Source organism: Triticum aestivum, chromosome 1B (genome assembly GCF_018294505.1).
Source record: "Triticum aestivum cultivar Chinese Spring chromosome 1B, IWGSC CS RefSeq v2.1, whole genome shotgun sequence".
Classification (NCBI taxonomy): Eukaryota; Viridiplantae; Streptophyta; class Magnoliopsida; order Poales; family Poaceae; genus Triticum; species Triticum aestivum.
The window spans coordinates 143,488,007-143,512,694 of NC_057795.1; the positions used below are offsets into that span (position 1 = coordinate 143,488,007).

At 44.2% G+C, this 24,688-nt stretch overlaps 1 protein-coding gene across 1 annotated transcript; it reads left to right on the top strand.

The window, feature by feature from the left end:
- Positions 1-18,001: 18,001 nt before the first annotated feature.
- LOC123112556 (uncharacterized) lies at positions 18,002-20,355 on the top strand. Its single transcript, XM_044533587.1, has 3 exons — positions 18,002-18,272; positions 18,830-19,044; positions 19,622-20,355. Exons 1-3 carry the CDS (start codon positions 18,086-18,088, stop codon positions 20,210-20,212), a joined length of 993 nt encoding a protein of 330 aa, XP_044389522.1. The 5' UTR covers positions 18,002-18,085; the 3' UTR covers positions 20,213-20,355.
- Positions 20,356-24,688: the final 4,333 nt, after the last annotated feature.

A 24,688-nucleotide genomic window follows, 5' to 3' on the forward strand; every position in this document is an offset into this window, starting at 1 on the left:
AGCAGGCAGTCCCTCCATAGCACACCTCGCACCCTAGACAAGCCCACCCACCACGCTCAGCCGGTCACCGCGCCCGCCGCGCGCCTTCCGCCGTCGCGCCAGGACGGTCACCGCGCCCCACGCGCACTAGCCAGAACCGAGCCGCCGCCGGGCGCTCGCACACCGTCCACGCCCAAGCCACGCTGGAGCCCGGGCCGAGGCCGCCGCCCCGGCGTCCCTTCCGCCGTCCGCAACCGACGCCAGATGCGCGCCGCCGAGTCGTCACCCCACGGCGCCAGAGCCGCCCCTGCAGGCCGGCCACGCCTGCACACCACCAGATCCGGGCGGGAGGGCCCTGGATCCGTCGCCCCCGCCGGAGGAGAGGAGCTCCAGCCCGCCGGCGAAGGGCTCGCGACGACCATGCGCTGGCGCCGCACGAGCCAGCCACGGGCTACCCGCGCCCTGGAGAAGAAGCCCCGCCGCCGCCGCTGCCACACAGGCTTTGCCCGGCGGAGCATCCCGGCGGCGGCGAGGGGGGAAGACGACGGCGGAAGCCGCTGCCGGTGGTGGCTCGGGCCTGCCGCCCGTGTCGCTCGTGCGGAGCGACGCGGGGGCCCTTCAGAAATTAGGAAGGAAGCTCTATTGCTATCGCCACAAGTCTGGCCCTACTTGAGTTTTGTGATACTCGGGGGTTATGGATCGTTCATGCTACGATGATGACCTGCGGAAAGGACATGGAGAGCGATGTGCACACATCTCACGATCTTGTGGATCTTGCAGATGGCCCTGGGCTGGGTATGTTGATTTTCTTTTGTGTACACATTACTTATTCTTTGTTGCCCCCCCCCCCCCCCCCCCCCCGCGTCGCCCCCGCCCGGGCGACTCCGGCGGGATCCCAACCCTAGCCGCCGGGGCTCCCCCTCCTTCCATCCCTCCCTCCGCCGCCGCCGAAGGACGCCGCCGGCCTTTTGCCCGGGGGCTGACGGTGGTGGCGGGGGCCTTTCCTCTCTCCCGCGCCATGGGGACGGTGCGGAGCTCCACGGCGTGAGGTGGCACGGCCGATCTGGCCTCCGTGGCGTGGCGGGCCTGCCTTGACCGGCGGCAGCGCGGCGGCGGCCTCGTCTTAGGGCGGTGGTGGTGGCGGTTGCGGCGGCCGGCCCTGCGTCGGGCAGCGGCCTTGGCTGCGTTCGGCGGTGGTGGCCGGATCTGCAGCGGTGGACCATCTGTCCTCGGATCGGCGGTGGCGGTATGGAGGGCCTGGTGGTTGGGTCGGCGCCATGTGTGGTTTGCCCTCCGGACAGATTCGATCTGCCCGGTGCGGCTTGCTCGATGTGCGGCGGCTCAGATCGGCGGCGACCCGTGCGCACAATACGTGATGGAGGTTCTTCGAGCGGATCCGGGTGAAAACCTTGTGCTCGGCTTGTTGCCAAGACCGGCGTTGGTGGCACCCTGTGGTGTCATTACCTTCTTGAAGGCATCGCCGTGGAGAAGCTCTAGACCTCTATCCGCTACCTCCGGGGGAAACCCTAGATCAGTTGATCGGATGACGGCGACGCGTTGGTGTCGTTTCCTCCTTGCGGGCGTCATTCTTGGAGGCGTACACGGGATCGAGGGACCAGCGGGTGCCTTATTGGTGGAGCGGTACTTCATCCTTCACATTGATGACGGCGAATCTCGGCGGCGTGGTGCAGTGGAGACTCGGCGCCCGATGCGCGGGGATGGACTCGCGCAGGTGGAGGTAGTTGTTTGGCGTCAAGGTGGCGTCGATGACGGAGTGGCCTGACAAGGTAGAAGCCTCAATATCTGCTCTGAAGACGGACCTGTGAAAGATGGCGGCGACGACACATGTGAGTGCGTCAGACCAGTTTATGCCCCAGACCCGGTATGTGGCTAGGCTGGAGCTTCTGGCTTTTGATGATAGTAGGTGAGTAGACCGGGTATGTGGCACAGGTAGCACCCCTTCATCATATGGATAGGAGTAGTGGCATATGTTGCCAAGATGGCGGATTCAGGCATATTGTTGTAATACTTTGTAAGGTCCTCGAGAATAATCAATAAAGTGGCCGTATGCATCTCCCAGATGCAGAGGCCGGGGGTCATCCTCCTTTTCTAAAAACTTATTCTTTGTTGTCAAGTGCTTGATGAAATGCACCAAATTTGATTGTTCAGCAGACTACTCTGCACCAAAAACAGTGTTTGGCCAACAATAACCTGATGCAAATCATCGGTGGCGTCTTGAAGAAACAAAAGGAGCTGGCCTGGTTGTGTGGATCACGCCTGGTTGTTTGGATCACGCATGGTTTGTGATAACTCAGCAAACAAGAACATGTAGTACATGGATTCTCTATTATGTTGCTGTGACAAGATAGGTCCAATATTTTTTTGGATTTTACCATTGATTCGATTTATGCGTACATTCTTGCAATGATGGTTAATTCCTGAGAATTTATATGCAACATTGCATACAATTTTTCGTAAATATATATATTTGGAATATCATAATTTCCTTTCATATCCATCATTGAATGAGGAATGTGGTATTTTCAACTCTTGAAAAATAATTCTTTCAGTAATCCGAAGATTCCTTGATGTCAATATATTCATTTATTTATCGACTTAGTTGTCTGAGCAATATGTATATTTCCTATTGTAATAGTTTGAATGTGTGTGAATATATAGAATGAATGTGAGATGATCTCCTTTTAAATCTTTTACTAGCATACGAGTGATTAATAATGTTTATAGTTTTGCTAAAGCACATCTAGATGTACCCTAAGTCATATGTCATTGATTTTACCTAGAGATTCGTGCGGGTATTTTCTTTCTTTTTTCTTTTCCTTTTTTATGCTTGATCGAGTCATTTAGATGTGCAATAACTAACATACCCCGATGTTTTATTACTTTGCATTTCTAGGCACATGGATAAAGTTAGGTCATTTTTTCAAAATGCAGATTCTAAATCTAGCAGGTTTCCCATTCCTCAGGCCATGGATATTTGTCCTGGATATTTTTATCAAGAAATATATCTACATGTGGTTCATGTACGGATATTAAAAATATTTTTAGTTTACTTTTTTGTTTCCAAATTTTCCAAGAGTACGGGCCTTAAGGAATTTTTGAAAGTATATGTCAGTTGACAAGCGACTAAATGGTCCCACTACTTATTGGCTTACCAAATAAAATCATGCTATTCTTTGTAAGTCGAGTGCGGATTTAATCGGTAGTTAAAGTCCAATTTTTTTTACATAGAATCACATTAACAATAAAATGATACGAAAATCACAGTGATTGCGTATAAATATTCACTACAATTTATTCTCACCAATGTACGAAATATATCCCGTTGCAATCGCACGGGCAATTACCTAGTCTTTAAAATGTCTTATATTTATAAATGAAGGGAGTATTAGCCATTCAAGTAAGGATGGCAATTTTACCCTGGGTACGGGTACCCGCGGGTGCCAACCCGCATGGGCAGGGTATGGACACACTTTTATACCCATGTGTAGTACCCATTTCCTACCCGTTAAGTCATGAGTAAGGTATGAGTATAGCCTTGTACCCGCGGGTATACCCATACCCTACCCGTTTGTGTACTAATGTTAATTTGTCGTTAACTAGTCATTAGTTTGTCATGTGACTCGTCTACTCCTATTGACTTAAGAGTATGTTGCGGTCTTTAAATTTTGATATTGATCATTTACTCATCTACCTATTATTGAGCTGAGATAATTGATTTTTTTTGTGAAATGTGCTGCCAATGCGCGTAAAATTGTGAACAACTTGTGTTCTACTCCCTCCATTCTAAAATAGATGACTCAACTTTATACAAAGTTAGTACAAAGTTCGGTTATTTATTTTAAAACGGAGGGAGTATTTGTGTATCCAATGGGTACGGGTACCCATCGGGTATGGGTATGGGTAAAGTTTCATACACATGGGTACGGGTATGGGTAAAATTTTGTACCCACAAACTATATGGGTATGGATATGGTATTGCTCTACTCTGCTCATACCCTATCCATTGCCATCCTTACATCCAACTAATCATGAACATTAGAAGTTCTCCATTAGTACTCCGTTTTGTTATTTGTATATGTAAAGACGATGGAGGTTCTCTAAGAGCAACTCTAGCACCATAGAATATCCAGTGCTCCACACTTGGGGTGATCGAATGTCCAAAAAGTCAATTTCAAATGTTAAAAAAAGATCTAATTTTTTTAATGTTCACTATACATGTGTCAATAACCTATAAAAATTCCAGATCCAAACTTGAAATACACATCGAGAAACAAAAGAGAACAAATTCAGCACCAATAATGCCACTGAAAGACAAAAGCAAAAAACGTATTCACTTCTAGATTTATCTTTTTTTTGTTTCTCAACGTGCATTTCAAATTCGGATCACAAAAAAAGACCAACCGGCAGGAGCAAAGGTTCAATTTCTTCTTACCTAGCCCTCCCCAATTTCTGCCCACACACTGCTATTTCCTGCTCCGCCCACTTGGTTTCCGCCACACCATTCTTTTCTGTCGCTTGGTTTCACGTCAAACTTGTATTAGTCATACTAGACGTAGTCAAAAACACAATTAGTCACGCTTTAGCAAATCTTGCTCAAGTGGACGGTAGAATTGTTGTTTGGTTTAGACATGGTCTTGTCAAAACAGTCGAACTCTGTAATGCAGAATGTAAGCCCGACAGATAATGAGGATTACAAAAGTTAAAAGTTTGATCACAAAAAAAGAAAAAACTTCACGGCACAAAAAGCTCCTTTACACTTTCTTCTTCTTTAGGGCATGGACACTCTCATATGCAACGAAGAGTGTTATCTGTGATTAAACGGACCCTGAACGAAACACACTATGTTGTTTTCCGATCACCTCATTGAGCGAATCTCTAAACTTGCAGGAATGCAATAGGGCGATGTTGACAAAGCAACTGTGGGTTACGGACCTTTGGGATTAGAGTGAAAGCATTGTCCTTTGGTCCCACATGCAGTTCTCTTACATGATTCCCCCCCAAAAAAATGTATGACAGTATTTTTTTTACACGTACAACTAGTGCACGAGAAATTGAAAAAGAGAAGGGTATGAGCCCCTGGACTAGACCAATATGCTACTTTGGGCTAAGACGGGGCCTTGAGGTGTGCTGGTGGGCCGTGCTCAAAGTCCATGAGAGATACATGCAGGAGACGGCAACCCACCATCCAGACTAAATAAACCATCCATACCATCCACTATCTAATATGCATAATTTTTGGTTTGTAGAGTTATATGTGTGAAAAATGAAGAACAAGCATGATGATATGATATTGGAAACATTTGTAGGATAGAGCTTCAAAGGCACCCAAGATAACTTTGACCACAACGCCGACACAGAAGTCTTTTGAGGTTGAATAAAACCAAGTTGAAGATCAAAATGTGAGCAATTGTAACACCCCGATAATTAAGCCATAGTAACCCTCTTCTAATGATGCCATGTCATCACTGTTACTGTTTCTAATCTCACTTCGACCCAAAATTGATTCAAATTCAAAAATTAAAATAAAATCAAAATTTAAAGTTTCCATAATGTCAAAACTAAAATGTGTAAACTATGGAAAATAATTCATAACTAATATTGGTGAATAAACCACATTTCTATAAAACAGTTTAATGCCCTTGAATAAATAAAACAGTGGCTTAAACTATTATTTGAATGATTTTTATATAATAAAAATATGCAAAGTAGTTTATTATGACACCAAATCATTTTGTGGCAGTGCTAATTATTGCAACTTATTTATGTGGCACAATTCCATATTTTACGGAAGTCTTTATGTGGCCTAGCAATTTGCAAAAGAGAAAAATAAAAGAAAATATAAAAAGAACAGGAGCCTCCCCTCCCTCGCTGGGTCTTGGCCCAGCCAACCGCCCACCCCCCCCCCCCATTCCCCCCTCCTCTCTATTCATGGTGGCTCGTGGCCACCACACCTTATACACACAATCTTACCAGCAGCGTTCTTTAAAATATGGCGCTACTGCTATTTAGCAGCAGCGCACGTCACCAAAACGCGCTGCCGAAAGAAAAATAGCAGTAGCGCGTCTGCTGTAAACAGCGCTACTGCTATAATTGCCATGACCTCGCCGCCAAGCTAATTATAGCAGTAGCGCCTTATTCCATACCGCGCTACTGCTATTGATGTTAGCAGTAGCCCCTTTTGATAAATCATTGCACTATTAGTTATGAATTAAATCATTATTGCCATCTTTTATGTCTTAAATCATTGCACTATTTTTTTGGATTATGTGTACCCATGTCGGAAAATCCTGACTCCGCTACTAATTCCAGGAGCTCAGTGACAGATGTAAACGGACCGAATAATGTCTTACCCATTTTTTCTGGATTCGAAGCGGAGCGGATAATAACCGGATGCAGATTTTATCGGATTACAAATTCAGAGCAGAAACAGAGCGGACTCGGACGGGAAACAAATAAAAAATAGCGAATCATACATGCAATAAGACATGATTTTATTTCTAGTATGCAACTAATATGAAAACAAGTTTTTATACAAGCACACAACACTAGAGAGATGCCCAAGCGTTTAAAGTCATAATGCACGTCAATACGGTATCAATTTCTGTGAGATGATTCTAATTAGTGGGCTAATTTGGTATTTGGGCTTGTCAAGGGTTAACTTTTTTGGAGAATCATAATTGATAACCTCGGTTAATCTGCAAACAATACTGGATAATTCACACCCACTGGATATTCCGACAACATATCCGCTACCATATCTGTCGGATATCCGGTTGACCAAAATCCATATCCGCACCCATATTCGGCAGATTTGTGCAAGTGCATACCGTATCCTTAAAAGAAGATGCGGATGTACATCCCTATGGAACTTGATCGCAACCACTTGGCATATGGAAAATACGAGTGTCACCAAGAACTTCATAAAGAAACACTGGATCCTTATGAACTACAAGTTGTCAACCATATGCCTCAATTTTAATATCAACAATGTTCACTTGAGAAAAGTGCAGCTCCTCTATTTGAGAAAATTGGCAATGTGACAAGCAAGCAGTGCAGGGAAACATGTAACGATTTAACCAAGTAATAGAGAATATCTTGCAGTAGAGTGGAAGGAACCAGGATGGAGATATTGCATGCCACACAGAGGATTATTCAGAACATATTTACATTAACTTCATGATGTTTTAGTCTTCTTCTTGGACACATCATATCTACTTGCAAGCTCAATTGCTGTTGGATGAACAGTAAAATAAAATAAAATCTATTTTTTTGTGGCAAACTTTATGGAATATTGGGAGTGCTTGCAATATTTCATCATGAAATCATATTTCTGGAGGTCCTGGCAAAAGTAACAAAATCAATGTTCTTGAAATAGTACTTTTGAACACATTTTGAAGCTCTGATATTTGTTATTTTTGTCACGACTTATACGAATGTGATTTCATGATAAAATTTTGCAACCACTCCAAACATTCCTTAAAGTTTGCCAAAAATATTTAAGAATCTTTTGATATTCCTTTTCTATTTTACCGTTCACAGCGGGAGCATTAGAGCACGAGTTAATAAAGGTACTTTCACTTCTTCTACTTCTTGCTCTTCATCAACAAATACTCGTCAACTTAGGTTGAGATAGCTGACCACACATGCCATGTGGTAACTTACTGATATTTTTTTAAACACAATACATACGCAGATGCTCGTACATCTACCCCTATAAACACATGCACACACATCTTATTCTTATGAGCACCTCCGAGAGACTGAGCCGGCACATTATCTTGAGATTGACGAAGTCGTCACAGACGCCTTCGTAATCGACGTGAACGTCTCCTCCCACTGAGAACACATCGCCAAAAGGATTTGAACCCTGATGGGTTGGTTCCACCACAAGAAAATCGTCCGATTAGTTTAAGTTCAAATTTGTTTACTTTTGTTAAACCGTTTGAAATGTAACCAAATATTACCGACTAGCTTTGGATGGACAACTCCTGCATCACTTTCTGTGGACTGGTCGCCCATAGGTCCACTGACGGATACGGTGTTCGGTTTGAAAGTCGCCACTGGAGATGCCCTCACCATCTAAGCTATTCGCAATTGATGTTTTAAGATGAACTAACTTGGGCGATCGTCGATCGTTAACTTTCTTTTTGAACACATTACAGACGCAGATGCTCATATTGAGATTGACAAAGTCGTCACAGAGTCCTTTGTAGTCGACGGGAACATCTCCTTGTTGGGGAACATAGTAATTTCAAAAAAATTCCTACGCACACGCAAGATCATGGTGATGTATAGCAACGAGAGGGGAGAGTGTTGTCCACGTACCCTCGTAGACCGTAAGCGGAAGCGTTATGACAACGCGGTTGATGTAGTCATACGTCTTCACGATCCGACCGATCCAAGCACCGAACGTACGGCACCTCCGAGTTCAGCACACGTTCAGCTCGATGACGATCCCCGGACTTCGATCCAGCAGGGTGTCGGGGATGAGTTCCGTCAGCACGACGGCGTGGTGACGATGATGATGTTCTACCGACGCAGGGCTTCGCTTAAGCACTGCAACGATATGACCGAGGTGGAATATGGTGGAGGGGGGCACCGCACACGGCTAAGGAACGATCACGAAGATCAACTTGTGTGTCTAGAGGTGCCCCCTGCCCCCGTATATAAAGGAGCCAAGGGGGAGGGGGCGGACGGCCAAGGAGGGCGCGCCAAGGGGGAGTCCTACTCCCACAGGGAGTAGGACTCCCTTCTTTCCTAGTTGGAGAAGGAGAAGGGGGAAGGAGGAAGAAGAGGGGAAGGAAAGGGGGGGAGGGGCGCCGCCCCCCTCTCCTTGTCCTATTCGGACTAGGGAGGGGAGGGGGCGCAGCCCACCTCTTGCCTCCTCTCCTCTTCTCCATTAGGGCCCATGAAGGCCCAATAACCCCCGGGAGGGTTCCGGTAACCCCCCGGTGCTCCGGTAAAATCCCGATTTCACCCGGAACCATTCCGATATCCAAATATAGGCTTCCAATATATCAATCTTTATGTCTCGACCATTTCAAGACTCCTCGTCATGTCCGTGATCACATCCGGGACTCCGAACAACCTTCGGTACATCAAAACATATAAACTCATAATAAAACTGTCATCGTAACATTAAGCGTGCGGACCCTACGGGTTCGAGAACTATGTAGACATGACCTAGAACTATTCTCGGTCAATAACCAATAGCGGAACCTAGATGCTCATATTGGCTCCTACATATTCTACGAAGATCTTTATCGGTCAAACCGCATAACAACATACTTTGTTCCCTTTGTCATCGGTATGTTACTTGCCCGAGATTTGATCGTCGGTATCCAATACCTAGTTCAATCTCGTTACCGGCAAGTCTCTTTACTCGTTACGTAATGCATCATTCTGTAACTAACTCATTAGCTACATTGCTTGCAAGGCTTATAGTGATGTGCATTACCGAGAGGGCCCAGAGATACCTCCCCGACAATCGGAGTGACAAAACCTAATCTCGAAATACGCCAACCCAACATGTACCTTCGGAGACACCTGTAGAGCTCCTTTATAATCACCCAGTTACGTTGTGATGTTTGGTAGCACACAAAGTGTTCCTCCGGTGAATGGGTGTTGCATAATCTCATAGTTACAGGAACATGTATAAGTCATGAAGAAAGCAATAGCAACATACTAAACGATCAAGTGCTAGGCTAACGAAATGGGTCATGTCAATCACATCATTCTCCTAATGATGTGATCCCGTTAATCAAATGACAACACATGTCTATGGTTAGGAAACATAACCATCTTTGATTAATGAGCTAGTCAAGTAGAGGCATACTAGTGACGTTATGTTTGTCTATGTATTCACACATGTATCATGTTTCCGGTTAATACAATTCTAGCATGAATAATAAACATTTATCATGATATGAGGAAATAAATAATAACTTTATTATTGCCTCTAGGGCATATTTCCTTCAGTCTTCCACTTGCACTAGAGTCAATAATCTAGATTACACAGTAATGATTTTAACACCCATGGAGTCTTGGTGTCGATCATGTTTTGCTCGTGGAAGAGGCTTAGTCAACGGGTCTGCAACATTCAGATCCGTATGTATCTTGCAAATCTCTATGTCTCCCACCTGGACTTGGTCCCGGATGGAATTGAAGCGTCTCTTGATGTGCTTGGTCCTCTTGTGAAATCTGGATTCCTTTGCCAAGGCAATTGCACCAGTATTGTCACAGAAGATCTTCATTGGTCCCGATGCACTAGGTATGACACCTAGATCGGAAATGAACTCCTTCATCCAGACTCCTTCATTTGCTGCTTCCGAAGTAGCTATGTACTCCGCTTCACATGTAGATCCCGCCACGACGCTTTGTTTAGAACTGCACCAACTTACAGCTCCACCGTTTAATAAAAACACGTATCCGGTTTGCGATTTAGAATCGTCCGGATCAGTGTCAAAGCTTGCATCGACGTAACCATTTACGACTAGCTCTTTGTCACCTCCATATACGAGAAACATATCCTTAGTCCTTTTCAGGTATTTCAGGATGTTCTTGACCGCTGTCCAGTGATCCACTCCTGGATTACTTTGGTACCTCCTGCCAAGCTTATTGCTAAGCATACGTCAGGTCTGGTACACAACATTGCATACATGATAGAGCCTATGGCTGAAGCATAGGGAACATCTTTCATTTTCTCTCTATCTTCTGCTGTGGTCGGGCATTGAGTCTGACTCAACTTCACACCTTGTAATACAGGCAAGAACCCTTTCTTTGCCTGATCCATTTTGAACTTTTTCAAAACTTTATCAAGGTATGTGCTTTGTGAAAGTCCAATTAAGCGTCTTGATCTATCTCCATAGATCTTAATGCCCAATATGTAAGCAGCTTCACCGAGGTCTTTCATTCAAAAACTTTTATTCAAGTATCTCTTTATGCTATACAGAAATTCTATATCATTTCCAATTAATAATATGTCATCTACATATAATATCAGAAATGCTACAGAGCTCCCACTCACTTTCTTGTAAATACAGGCTTCTCCAAAAGTCTGTATAAAACCATATGCTTTGATCACACTATCAAAGCGTTTATTCCAACTCTGAGATGCTTGCACCAGTCCATAAATGGATCGCTGGAGCTTGCACACTTTGTTAGCACCTTTTGGATCGACAAAACCTTCTGGTTGCATCATATACAACTCTTCTTCCAGAAATCCATTCAAGAATGCAGTTTTGACATCCATTTGCCAAATTTCATAATCATAAAATGCAGCAATTGCTAACATGATTCGGACAGACTTAAGCATCGCTACGGGTGAGAAAGTCTCATCGTAGTCAACCCCTTGAACTTGTCGAAAACCTTTTGCAACAAGTCGAGCTTTATAGACAGTTACATTACCATCAGCGTCAGTCTTCTTCTTAAAGATCCATTTATTCTCAATGGCTTGCCGATCATCGGGCAAGTCAACCAAAGTCCATACTTTGTTCTCATACATGGATCCCATCTCAGATTTCATGGCTTCTAGCCATTTTGCGGAATCTGGGCTCATCATCGCTTCCTCATAGTTCGTAGGTTCGCCATGGTCAAGTAACATGACTTCCAGAATAGGATTACCGTACCACTCTGGTGCGGATCTTACTCTGGTAGACCTACGAGGTTCAGTAGAAACTTGATCTGAAGTTTCATGATCAATATCATTAGCTTCCTCACTAATTGGTGTAGTTGTCACAGGAACCGGTTCTTGTGATGGACTACTTTCCAATAAGGGAGCAGGTACAGTTACCTCATCAAGTTCTACTTTCCTCCCACTCACTTCTTTCGAGAGAAACTCCTTCTCTAGAAAGGATCCGAATTTAGCAACGAAAATCTTGCCCTCAGATCTGTGATAGAAGGTGTACCCAATAGTCTCTTTTGGGTATCCTATGAAGACACATTTCTCCGATTTGGGTTCAAGCTTATCTGGTTGAAGTTTCTTCACATAACCATCGCAACCCCAAACTTTAAGAAACGACAACTTTGGTTTCTTGCCAAACCACAGTTCATGAGGCGTCGTCTCAACGGATTTTGATGGTGCCCTATTTAACGTGAATGCGGCCGTCTCTAAAGCATAACCCCAAAACGATAGCGGTAAATCAGTAAGAGACATCATAGATCGCACCATATCTAGTAAAGTACGATTACGACGTTCGGACACACCATTTCGTTGTGGTGTTCCGGGTGGCGTGAGTTGCGAAACTATTCCACATTGTTTCAAATGTAAACCAAACTCGTAACTCAAATATTCTCCTCCACGATCAGATCGTAGAAATTTTATTTTCTTGTTACGATGATTTTCCACTTCACTCTGAAATTCTTTGAACTTTTCAAATGTTTCAGACTTGTGTTTCATTAAGTAGATATACCCATATCTGCTCAAATCATCTGTGAAGGTGAGAAAATAACGATACCCGCCGCGAGCCTCAATATTCATTGGACCACAAACATCAGTATGTATGATTTCCAACAAATCAGTTGCTCGCTCCATAGTTCCGGAGAACGGCGTTTTAGTCATCTTGCCCATGAGGCACGGTTCGCAAGTACCAAGTGATTCATAATCAAGTGATTCCAAAAGTCCATCAGTATGGAGTTTCTTCATGCGCTTTATACCGATATGACCTAAACGGCAGTGCCACAAATAAGTTGCACTATCATTATCAACTCTGCATCTTTTGGTTTCAACACTATGAATATGTGTATCACTACTATCGAGATTCAATAAAAATAGACCACTCTTCAAGGGTGCATGACCATAAAAGATATTACTCATATAAATAGAACAACCATTATTCTCTGATTTAAATGAATAACCGTCTCGCATCAAACAAGATCCAGATATAATGTTCATGCTCAACGCTGGCACCAAATAACAATTATTTAGGTCTAAAACTAATCCCGATGGTAGATGTAGAGGTAGCGTGCCGACCGCGATCACATCGACTTTGGAACCATTTCCCACGCGCATCGTCACCTCGTCCTTAGCCAATCTTCGCTTAATCCGTAGTCCCTGTTTCGAGTTGCAAATATTAGCAACAGAACCAGTATCAAATACCCAGGTACTACTGCGAGCATTAGTAAGGTACACATCAATAACATGTATATCACATATACCTTTGTTCACTTTGCCATCCTTCTTATCCGCCAAATACTTGGGGCAGTTCCGCTTCCAGTGTCCAGTCTGCTTGCAGTAGAAGCACTCAGTCTCAGGCTTAGGTCCAGACTTGGGTTTCTTCTCTTGAGCAGCAACTTGTTTGCTGTTCTTCTTGAAGTTCCCCTTCTTCTTCCCTTTGCCCTTTTTCTTGAAACTGGTGGTCTTGTTGACCATCAACACTTGATGCTCCTTCTTGATTTCTACCTCCGCGGCTTTTAGCATTGCGAAGAGCTCGGGAATAGTCTTGTCCATCCCTTGCATATTATAGTTCATCACGAAGCTCTTGTAGCTTGGTGGCAGTGATTGAAGAATTCTGTCAATGACACTATCATCAGGAAGATTAACTCCCAGTTGAATCAAGTGATTATTATACCCAGACATTTTGAGTATGTGTTCACTGACAGAACTATTCTCCTCCATCTTGCAGCTATAGAACTTATTGGAGACTTCATATCTCTCAATCCGGGCATTTGCTTGAAATATTAACTTCAACTCCTGGAACATCTCATATGCTCCATGACGTTCAAAACGTCGTTGAAGACCCGGTTCTAAGCCGTAAAGCATGGCACACTGAACTATCGAGTAGTCATCAGCTTTGCTCTGCCAGACGTTCTTAACGTCGTCAGTTGCATCAGCAGCAGGCCTGGCACCCAGCGGTGCTTCCAGGACGTAATTCTTCTGTGCAGCAATGAGGATAATCCTCAGGTTACGGACCCAGTCCGTGTAATTGCTACCATCATCTTTCAACTTTGCTTTCTCAAGGAACGCATTAAAATTCAACGGAACAACAGCACGAGCCATCTATCTACAACAAACATAGACAAGCAAAATACTATCAGGTACTAAGTTCATGATAAATTTAAGTTCAATTAATCATATTACTTAAGAACTCCCACTTAGACAGACATCTCTCTAGTCATCTAAGTGATCACGTGATCCAAATCAACTAAACCATGTCCGATCATCACGTGAGATGGAGTAGTTTCAATGGTGAACATCACTATGTTGATCATATCTACTATATGATTCACGTTCGACCTTTCGGTCTCCGTGTTCCGAGGCCATATCTGTTATATGCTAGGCTCGTCAAGTTTAACCTGAGTATTCCGCGTGTGCAACTGTTTTGCACCCGTTGTATTTGAACGTAGAGCCTATCACACCCGATCATCACGTGGTGTCTCAGCACGAAGAACTTTCGCAACGGTGCATACTCAGGGAGAACACTTCTTGATAATTTTTAGTGAGAGATCATCTTAAAATGCTACCGTCAATCAAAGCAAGATAAGATGCATAAAGGATAAACATCACATGCAATCAATATAAGTGATATGATATGGCCATCATCATCTTGTGCTTGTGATCTCCATCTCCGAAGCACCGTCGTGATCACCATCGTCACCGGCGCGACACCTTGATCTCCATCGTAGCATCATTGTCGTTACGCCATCTATTGCTTCTACGACTATCGCTACCGCTTAGTGATAAAGTAAAGCAATTACAGGGCGTTTGCATTTCATACAATAAAGCGACAACCATATGGCTCCTGCCAGTTGCCGATAACTTCGGTTACAAAACATGATCATCTCATACAATAAAATATAGCATCACGTCTTGACCATATCACATCACAACATGCCCTGCAAAAACAAGTTAGACGTCCTCTACTTTGTTGTTGCAAATTTTACGTGGCTGCTACGGGCTGAGCAAGAACCGTTCTTACCTACGCATCAAAACCACAACGATAGTTCGTCAAGTTAGTGCTGTTTTAACCTTCGCAAGGACCGGGCGTAGCCACACTCGGTTCAACTAAAGTTGGAGAAACAGACACCCGCTAGTCACCTGTGTGCAAAGCACGGCGGTAAAACCAGTCTCGCGTAAGCGTACGCGTAATGTCGGTCCGGGCCGCTTCATCCAACAATATCGCTGAACCAAAGTATGACATGCTGGTAAGCAGTATGACTTGTATCGCCCACAACTCACTTGTGTTCTACTCGTGCATATAACATCAATGCATAAAACCTAGGCTCGGATGCCACTGTTGGGGAACATAGTAATTTCAAAAAAATTCCTACGCACACGCAAGATCATGGTGATGCATAGCAACGAGAGGGGAGAGTGTTGTCCACGTACCGTCGTAGACCGTAACCGGAAGCATTATGACAACGCGGTTGATGTAGTCGTATGTCTTCACAATCCGACCGATCCAAGCACCGAACGTACGACACCTTCGAGTTCAGCACACGTTCAACTCGATGACGATCCCCGGACTCCGATCCAGCAGGGTGTCGGGGATGAGTTCCGTCAGCACGACGGCGTGGTGACGATGATGATGTTCTACCGACGCAGGGCTTTGCCTAAGCACTGCAACGATATGACCGAGGTGGAATATGGTGGAGGGGGCACCGCACATGGCTAAGGAACGATCACGAAGATCAACTTGTGTGTCTAGAGGTGCCTCCTGCCCCCGTATATAAAGGAGCCAAGAGGGAGGGGGCGGCCGGTCAAGGAGGGCGTGCCAAGGGGGAGTCCTACTCCCACCGGGAGTAGGACTCCCTTCTTTCCTAGTTGGAGAAGGAGAAGGGGGAAGGAGGAGGAAGAGGGGAAGGAAAGGGGGGGGGGGGCGCCGCCCCCCTCTCCTTGTCCTATTCGGACTAGGGAGGGGAGAGGGCGCAGCCCACCTCTTGCCTCCTCTCCTCTTCTCCCTTAGGGCCCATGAAGGCCCAATAACCCCCGGGAGGGTTCCGGTAACCCCCCGGTGCTCCGGTAAAATCCCGATTTCACCCGGAACCATTCTGATATCCAAATATAGGCTTCCAATATATCAATCTTTATGTCTCGACCATTTCGAGACTCCTCGTCATGTCCGTGATCACATCCGGGACTCCGAACAACCTTCGGTACATCAAAACTTATAAACTCATAATAAAACTGTCATCGTAACGTTAAGCGTGCGGACCCTACGGGTTCGAGAACTATGTAGACATGACCTAGAACTATTCTCGGTCAATAACCAATAGCGGAACCTAGGTGCTCATATTGGCTCCTACATATTCTACGAAGATCTTTATCGGTCAAACCGCATAACAACATACTTTGTTCCCTTTGTCATCGGTATGTTACTTGCCCGAGATTTGATCGTCGGTATCCAATACCTAGTTCAATCTCGTTACCGGCAAGTCTCTTTACTCGTTACGTAATGCATCATTCCGTAACTAACTCATTAGCTACATTGCTTGCAAGGCTTATAGTGATGTGCATTACCGAGAGGGCCCAAAGATACCTCCCCGACAATCGAAGTGACAAAACCTAATCTCGAAATACGCCAACCCAACATGTACCTTCGGAGACACCTGCAGAGCTCCTTTATAATCACCCAGTTACGTTGTGACGTTTGGTAGCACACAAAGTGTTCCTCCGGTAAATGGGAGTTGCATAATCTCATAGTTACAGGAACATGTATAAGTCATGAAGAAAGCAATAGCAACATACTAAACGATCAAGTGCTAGGCTAACGAAATGGGTCATGTCAATCACATCATTCTCCTAATGATGTGATCCCGTTAATCAAATGACAACACATGTCTATGGTTAGGAAACATAACCATCTTTGATTAATGAGCTAGTCAAGTAGAGGCATACTAGTGACGTTATGTTTGTCTATGTATTCACACATGTATCATGTTTCCGGTTAATACAATTCTAGCATGAATAATAAACATTTATCATGATATGAGAAAATAAATAATAACTTTATTATTGCCTCTAGGGCATATTTCCTTCACTCCTCCCACTGAATACAAAGTGCTAGAAGGTAAGGTCTGGAATAAATCCAGAAAAATGCGAGTATCATTGGCAAATCTAGAACTTGAACCATGGTGAGCGGAAATACCACAGTCCTCCTAACTATCCAACCACAGGTTGGTTGGCCTTTCATTTGCTGGTCGCTAAAGACGAGAGCTTCACCTTTGGAAGCACCAGTAGTGTAGGGCGACCGGGCCGGCCGAGCCCCTCTGAATTAGTTGACGGCTTTGATGGCTCAACGGTGTATATTACCACCTGGTATGGAGCCATTGTTGTCTTTGGTGTAGCGTGAAGACCTTCCCACAGTCTTTGAGTCGTTCTTGATTGGCTAGCAAGCATCAGTAGAATTTAACTGCCTTCTGGTTTAAACACGACCTTCTTCTCTAGAATCACGTAATTGATATCGCTCCCCACAGTAAGGAGAAAAACCTTAAGCATAAATATAGATCTTGAGTCCATAAGATAGTATTTTCTTGGTGACGATAGCGGTCATTTTTTGGTTCAGTCGACTGCCAATTGATGTTTTAAGAGTGGGGGACCTGTATGAGACTTCATTATGAGAGATCATGAGATCAACCCGAAAAATTCATATTTAGACATTAAAAAAAACTGAAATTATTTGACAACATTCATGTGAGGTATGTCTACAACTCCGAAAAAATCAGCTCAAAACTTGGTGTACATTTAGAGATTAAAAATGGTTAAATTTTAATGTGAATAGTGACAATTTTGAGTGAAATAGTACTTTGACACTTGTCACATCCCATTTTGGCTTTTTTGTTTCTATTAATGTAAGTCGAATGAGGAGCTAAATTTTTTTTGAGGTTGCACATCAAACATATATGCGTGTCTACAAATTTTATGAGAATGTTTAAGCATGTATTTTTTTAAAAAAATATCAATCTTATTGATCTCACCCCCGTTTTAAGATGAACTAACTGAGTCCTTATGGGCATGTTGAGAAAACTGGGATCATTATTTGAACAAACATGTATCTGACCGTCGATCGATCCATCTTCTTCTCGAAAAAAAGAAAAAGAAAAAAGACTCTTTGATCGACCAAACCCTAGAGAGAGAGACTCTGCTTCCATGGCCGGCGGCGATTCTTCTCCCGTGGCGGCTGCGGCGACGAAGTGGGAGTGGGACCAAGAAGAGTATCGGTGCGAGCCGGCGGAGTATTCCGTGGACCCGCGATACAGCGAGTACGACCCCAAGCAGGGTTGTTTCATATGCGTCCGCTACTTCTTCGACGGCAAACTCGACCTGGACCAGGAGTGTACGTTCCAATCCAATCCAATCCCCCTCATCGATCCTTATTGTCTTCGTTATGCATGTCTAGTTCATGATCTATTTTCGGTATTTCAGTTCAAAGTTCAAATACCAGTCAGTAACTCAGTATCACTTCATTCCCCAAAATCAATCCGAAGGTTACTTCCACTTCCTACTAGATTTATTCGGAAGCAAAGGCTGCCGCTTCCAAATTCATTCGTCAATTAGGCTCTGTTTGGACGCGCACTACTTTTAATTACCATACTCCCTCCGTTGCGAATTATAAGATGTTCTGACCTCTTTCTGAATTGAATGTATATAGATGCGTTTTAGTGTGTTTGTTCACACATTTTAGTCTGTATGCAGTCCGTATTGAAATATCAAAATCAAAAACATTTTCTAATTCAGAACAGAGGTGATAGTATATTACTATGCAAAAGATGAGAGCACAGCCTGCCTGGTTTGGTTTTCAATGTATCTGTTCCAACCAATTTACACCTACATACATACTCTTGCTTTTACTCTCTTTGGTTGATTGAGATGAGCTTTCCTCTCGTTTCACAGCACCTGCTGGTCCCATGCGACATACTGGTAAAATCTTCAGAGAGGGGTTCCCGCTCGCAAACTCGGTCAATGTTGTCTCCATCAAGATTGTTTCCTCCGACTATGGCTACCCACTCAATGTCTATGGTACCATCATAGCCAGGGACAGTCTGGATCGAAAATGTGTCTATGTATTCCGGCGCGACCAGGATGATTGCCAGCTCATCAGCTCAAAGGTATTACTGCCATTTGCCTCATAAATACAGACACATCAATATATCAATGTGTATTTTCTTGTACTGGTACTTCCTCATATCAGTCCTCTGATTTAATAAATAAAAAAATTGGTGATTTCCTGACGTAGAAATTTTGAGTTGAGTTGTGCACAGCTTCTATAAATGATTATTTCTGAATGTTGCGTGATCTAAACGCTCTTATATTTCTTTACAAAGGGAGTATGTCACTAATCCTGATTTGAGTCTTGTATGTTATACTTGAATAACGGATACTGGTTTTGTATGTCTTCCATATGATGTTGATTTTAACGAAACTTCAGTTAGTTGTCTTGTAGTGTATAGTGTTAGGAGCCAGGGGTTTATCACTTGCGTGCCTCAGTTTATGGTACTACAGCAATCTGCACAATAAGAAAAGGAGTACAAAAAATACATGAGGACAGATGTAGCATATTTTTCTGAGTCTAATTACCTTGTTTTGTCAGTCAAAACATAGCTAAAAATGAACCCAAAGCAAGGGTAATTCAGTCAATCCCAGAAACAAGCATCTAGGATTTATCTATTCAAATTGGTTTTGTAGGATGATTCATTGATTTTGACTGGCCCCAAGAGAGGATTCATGGTATGCGACAATATATTCTTCGAAATCGATCTGAAGGTGAAGGATGTGCATGGGAGGACTGTCGATGACGATAGACTCAGTAAAGGCCTGATAGAGGTGGATGCTATCCGCAGGCTGGAATATAGTCCCAGATATGTGGTTGATACGGAAACACTTGTTAGCATGCACAGCATATTGGATTTAAACTATACATTCGTAAGGAGCTCGGTGGAGGGCACTGTTGAGATCAAGATCCTTGAGGGACCTGATGAATTCCATGGGAAGATTGTTGCTTCCACTACCAGCATTCCATGCGACATTATGCTACATGATAGCAAAGTGAGTGGTGCCCTAACTGCAGGTGACAATGGAGTCCTACAAATGGCGCGGCGCGTAGTAGGAGTCTCTGTGGATGAGATGCTGGTGTTGACTGTTGCTGCTGCTGTCGGTGATGATGAGTTATCTGTCCGCACTATTGAGTTTACTCCAAGGCGCAATGGTTACGATGAAGGGAGTATCACCTGCGGGGACTACAAGATGCTTCTGAAGGTCACTTGGGCGATTATGTAACTCTTAGTTATTTAGTCGTGGCATTCTGCCAGATTCTCTAGATCCTTTTTATGTAACGCAGCTTCATTATGTGAACCAGTCATGGTACATGCGCAAACAATATATGTTCCAGTGTGTATTGTATCTATTCTGACTCTTCTGTCTGATGTAAGCTAGTTTTACTGGAACTGCTTGTGGTACATGCATGAAATTTAAGAGTTATACTCCCTCTGTCCCAGATATGTGTATATTGGTTGTAGTAACATCTTGTATTATGGGTATATTGATTGTCATAACATCTTAAATAAAAATTATGGGACGGAGGGAGTAGTATTACTACCATCCTAAAAGTAATGTCTGTACGAAGTTTTTTGCCTTGTTGAATTGCAAGATGCAGTAACAAGACATTTATATGTCTGCCTTGTTGAATTGCAAGATCTTGAGACCTGTATGTTAGAATCAGATCTCGCCTGCGCTGCAAGTTCAATGTCTATGATTATGAAGACTTCCGGTTGTAATATACTCCCTCTGTCCCAAAATAGGATGTACACAAAGTGGTACTAAAATTGAGACACTTATTTTAGGATGGAGTATTTTCTAGTGAACTAATCACCTTTTTATTTCTATATATTTTGTCAGAATCAAGAGCTCAGTAGTAGCTTTCAATTCTTTGGATTCCTCCTCTTTGTATCCAACTTGGCTGCGCATTATTGTGCCAAGGAAGTGGTTCTGAATAGTATCCGATTCAAACCTATAGCAGAATTTACCCCTTCTAAAATTTCTTAAATACTCCCTCCGTCCTATAATGTAAGACGTTTTCGTTTTTTGACTCTAGTGTAGCACTAGCACACCCAATATGCAAAAAACCCAATTTGCAAGCACTAGAGTCAAAAAAGTCTTACATTATGGGACGGAGGGAGTAGGGTTTTTTCAGAATTTTTGGAACTTTTGAAAGCGTTTTTTGGTAGCACTAGCACACCCAATATGCCCCCCTGGAGCATCACTAACAAGCGCCCATCAATAGAACTGATGCACTGGATGAACCCCATTCCCAGTGATTGCAAAGCCTGATTAAGCGTTTTCCATGCACTCCACATCAATTAGAAGCAAATTCTGGTTGGGCAAATATTTGACAATGAATTTATCATATGTTTTCATCTGTAGAGTTTGGATATCTCAGGAAAAATGTACAGTTCTACAAAATTCTTGGTTTGCTCAATGGACAAAGCAATATGCACTTCAGAGCAACAATATTTTTTTTTAGAGAAAAGGCGTACGCCCGACTTTATAGATAAAGCCACCAGGCAGAGTCACAACATAGTCACCCAAACGACCGTCCGAACACAACAAGATAAAGGGTGCAAATACATGGCAACCAGCCAGATAAGGCACGCAGGCCAGCAGAGATTCCCACAATAGCCGAAACTAAGCCATCCTCCTAGAAAGCCACAGCAGGGACGACGCCGTAGATCTCATCATAGATAGCATGTCGTCAAAGGCCTCTAGGTCCTCTCCCTTAGTCAATGATCTCCACTGCTGCAAAAAGATATTGGCTTTAAATAAGCAACTGACAGGGTTAGCCGGGAAAGTATGCTCAATATTATGCTAAGGTGTTAACATAATGCCGCAAGTCCTCAAAGGAGGAGGGATTCCAATTAACATGAAGCCAGAGTCTAATACAGCTCCAAAAAATTTAGCCAAAGAGCAGTGAAAAAATATATGCTCGGTGTTTTCAATAGCTCCACAAAGAGCGCATCTGTCAGATCCCGGCCCGTTCCTCTTTTTGATCTGATCAGCCGCAGGAAGTTTACGACGAAAAGCTTGCCAGAGGAAAATTTTTATCTTAGGGGGAATACGGGCAAGCCAAATGTCCTTGAATTTAGCAGTACAGGCACCCGAGATAAGTTTGGAATAGGCAGATTTCACTAAAAAGCGCCCAGAAGCAGAGTGAGGCCAGCTAACCGAGTCATCTTCCTCCGAGAGCAAGGGGAAGCAGGTAGTAAGACGTTGCCAGTCTTCCAACTCCACAGGAGAGAGAGTGCGCCGGAAGTCAAGAACCCAGCCCTGGGCCGAGAGCTCGAAGATAGAGATCTCGGGATCAAAGCAGTAAGAAAACAGGGTTGGGTAGGCCACCGCTAGAGTGGAATCCCCTACCCACCAATCTAACCAAAAACGAGTAGACTTACCATTCCGAACTAAAAACTTGACTAGGGATCGGAAAATAGGCTGAACTTTAACAAGCTAGCGCCAGAACTGAGAGCCACCCGAAGAAGAGGCGAACATAGGACTCGAGGAGGGGAAATACATAGCTTTGAGAAGAGAAAGCCATAGGGGGCGCTCCTCGAGGGACATAATCTTCCACCATCATTTAATCATGAGGCATTTGTTCATAACCATAGTATTAATTATACCTAAACCCCCCATGCACTTAGGCCTGCAAATCAAATCCCACTTGACCATTCTGTATTTACGCTTATTGTTAGTGAAATTCCAATAAAAGGCACCCCTATGCTTATCGAAACCAGCATCAATCCCTCCATACAGGAGATAGAAGCCCATTAGAAACATTGGAAAGGAGGAGAGGCATGCATTAGTAAGGGCAACCTTGCCCGCTTTGGAGTTATACCGGCCTCTCCACGACGAAACTCTATTACCAACCTTGGTCACTGCCGGAGCGAAATCTTTTGCCAAAAGATTGAGAGGGGAAATTGGTAAGCCTAGATATTTGAGAGGGCAGGATCCTAGAGAGCAGTTCAGGAGGTGCGCCACTCTCTGTGCTTCCACATCAGGTACCGCAGTTACAATCACTTCGCTCTTAGAGAAGTTAATTTTAAGCCCCGAAAGCGCTTCGAAACATAAGAGTATAAACTTCAGGTTCGTGAGGCAGGCCTCATTCAGTTCCACCATAATAATGGTATCGTCCGCATATTGAAGGTGAGTAATGCCATTGGGGATAAGGTGAGAGCTAACAGGCAAAATGTGCCCGGCATCAGCCGCTCGAGAAAGGATATGATACAGGGCATCCGCAATGAAGTTAAAAAGCAAAGGGGACACCAGATCTCCTTGCCTTAGGCCCCTACCATTAGCAAAGAAGTTACTAGTATGACCATTAACCACCACAGCCGTGTGCCCACCCGTAACAAGCTGCATAAGATGATGGACCATCGCACCCTCGAATACTTAGCAAGAAGAACCTGACGGAGGAAATTCCAGCTCACCGAATCGTAGGCCTTTTCAAAGTCAAGTTTAAGAATTACAGCCCGAGTGCCCTTGGTCCGCAAGTCATGAACAATCTCATGCAAGCAAAGAACCCCATCCAGTATGAATCTCCCCTTTATAAAAGCAGATTGGGAAGGACTAATGACACGGTGAGCGATTGGATAAACCCTAGTGGCCAGACCCTTAGCCGGAATCTTCGCGAAGTTATTGATTAGAGCAATGGGCCTAAATTGGGAGATCAAGTCAGCACCTTTGATCTTAGGGATTAGAGTAAGCACCGCGTAATTCAGTCTAGAAATGTCAACAGTTCCCAGCCAAAAACCTTGAATAATAGCCAAAATGAGGCCTTTTAACTGAGGCCAAAATTGTCTAAAGAAGGTGATGGAAAAACCATCAGGCCCAGAGGCCGCACTGGGATTGGCATAATGAATTGCATCGAAAATCTCCTTTTCAGACGGGGGAATCAACAGACTTTCGTTTTCCTCGCTCGAGACCTGTTCGAGGGAAGACCAGAAGGACGGCACCAACCTAAACCCCAAGTCTGGTTTAGCAGAAAGGAGGGTAGAGTAGAAGTGAACCACATGCCGCATGATCACCGATTGATCGGAGACCCTGATGCCCTCAACCAGGAGACTGTCAATCAGGCATCTCCACCGTCTGCCGTTTGCGATATAAAAGAAGTAGGCCGTGGGCGAATCTCCCTTTAAGGTCCAGTTAATAGTGCCTCTTTGTTTCCAATACACCTCCCCCTGACGATGAATACCCAACAAAGCCTTTTCGAAACCGTACCGAGACTGCCATTCAGCCGCGGAAAGGCCTAGATTATCCGCACAAGCATCAAGTACCGCAATTTGAGCGGCCAGACTAGCCTTGTCCCGTCTAGACTCAGCATAGTGATTTTTAGACCAACCTATGAGGAATCTACGGAGAAAGTAGGAGCATTGATGCCAATCATCCATCGGACCAAAGGAACGCCAGTTAGAAGATAGAAAAGACGAGATCTTATGCGCCATCATGTCAATGAAACCCTCCACATACAGCCACGAAGCATCAAATTGGAATCGTGGGAAGAACATCGAACGAGTACCGTCGTCGAGAATCAGGGGGGCGTGATCGGAGCCAACAATGGCCAAGGCTCTAAGGGTGGCCCGGGGGAACAACGAATCCCAACTAGGACATAAGAAAACCCTATCGAGGACAGAGCGTATGGGAGAGGATTGGCGATTCGTCTAGGTGAAACGGGCCCCAACCCTAGGAACTTCACGGATCGCCGTGTCC

Excerpts from the sequence above, each read along its gene's own strand:
- LOC123112556 (XM_044533587.1), top strand. The coding sequence starts at position 18,086 with ATGGCCGGCGGCGATTCTTCTCCCGTGGCGGCTGCGGCGACGAAGTGG. Across the intron at positions 18,273-18,829 it reads ACTCGACCTGGACCAGGAGT|CACCTGCTGGTCCCATGCGA; the intron begins GTACGTTCCAAT and ends CTCGTTTCACAG. Across the intron at positions 19,045-19,621 it reads GCCAGCTCATCAGCTCAAAG|GATGATTCATTGATTTTGAC; the intron begins GTATTACTGCCA and ends TTGGTTTTGTAG.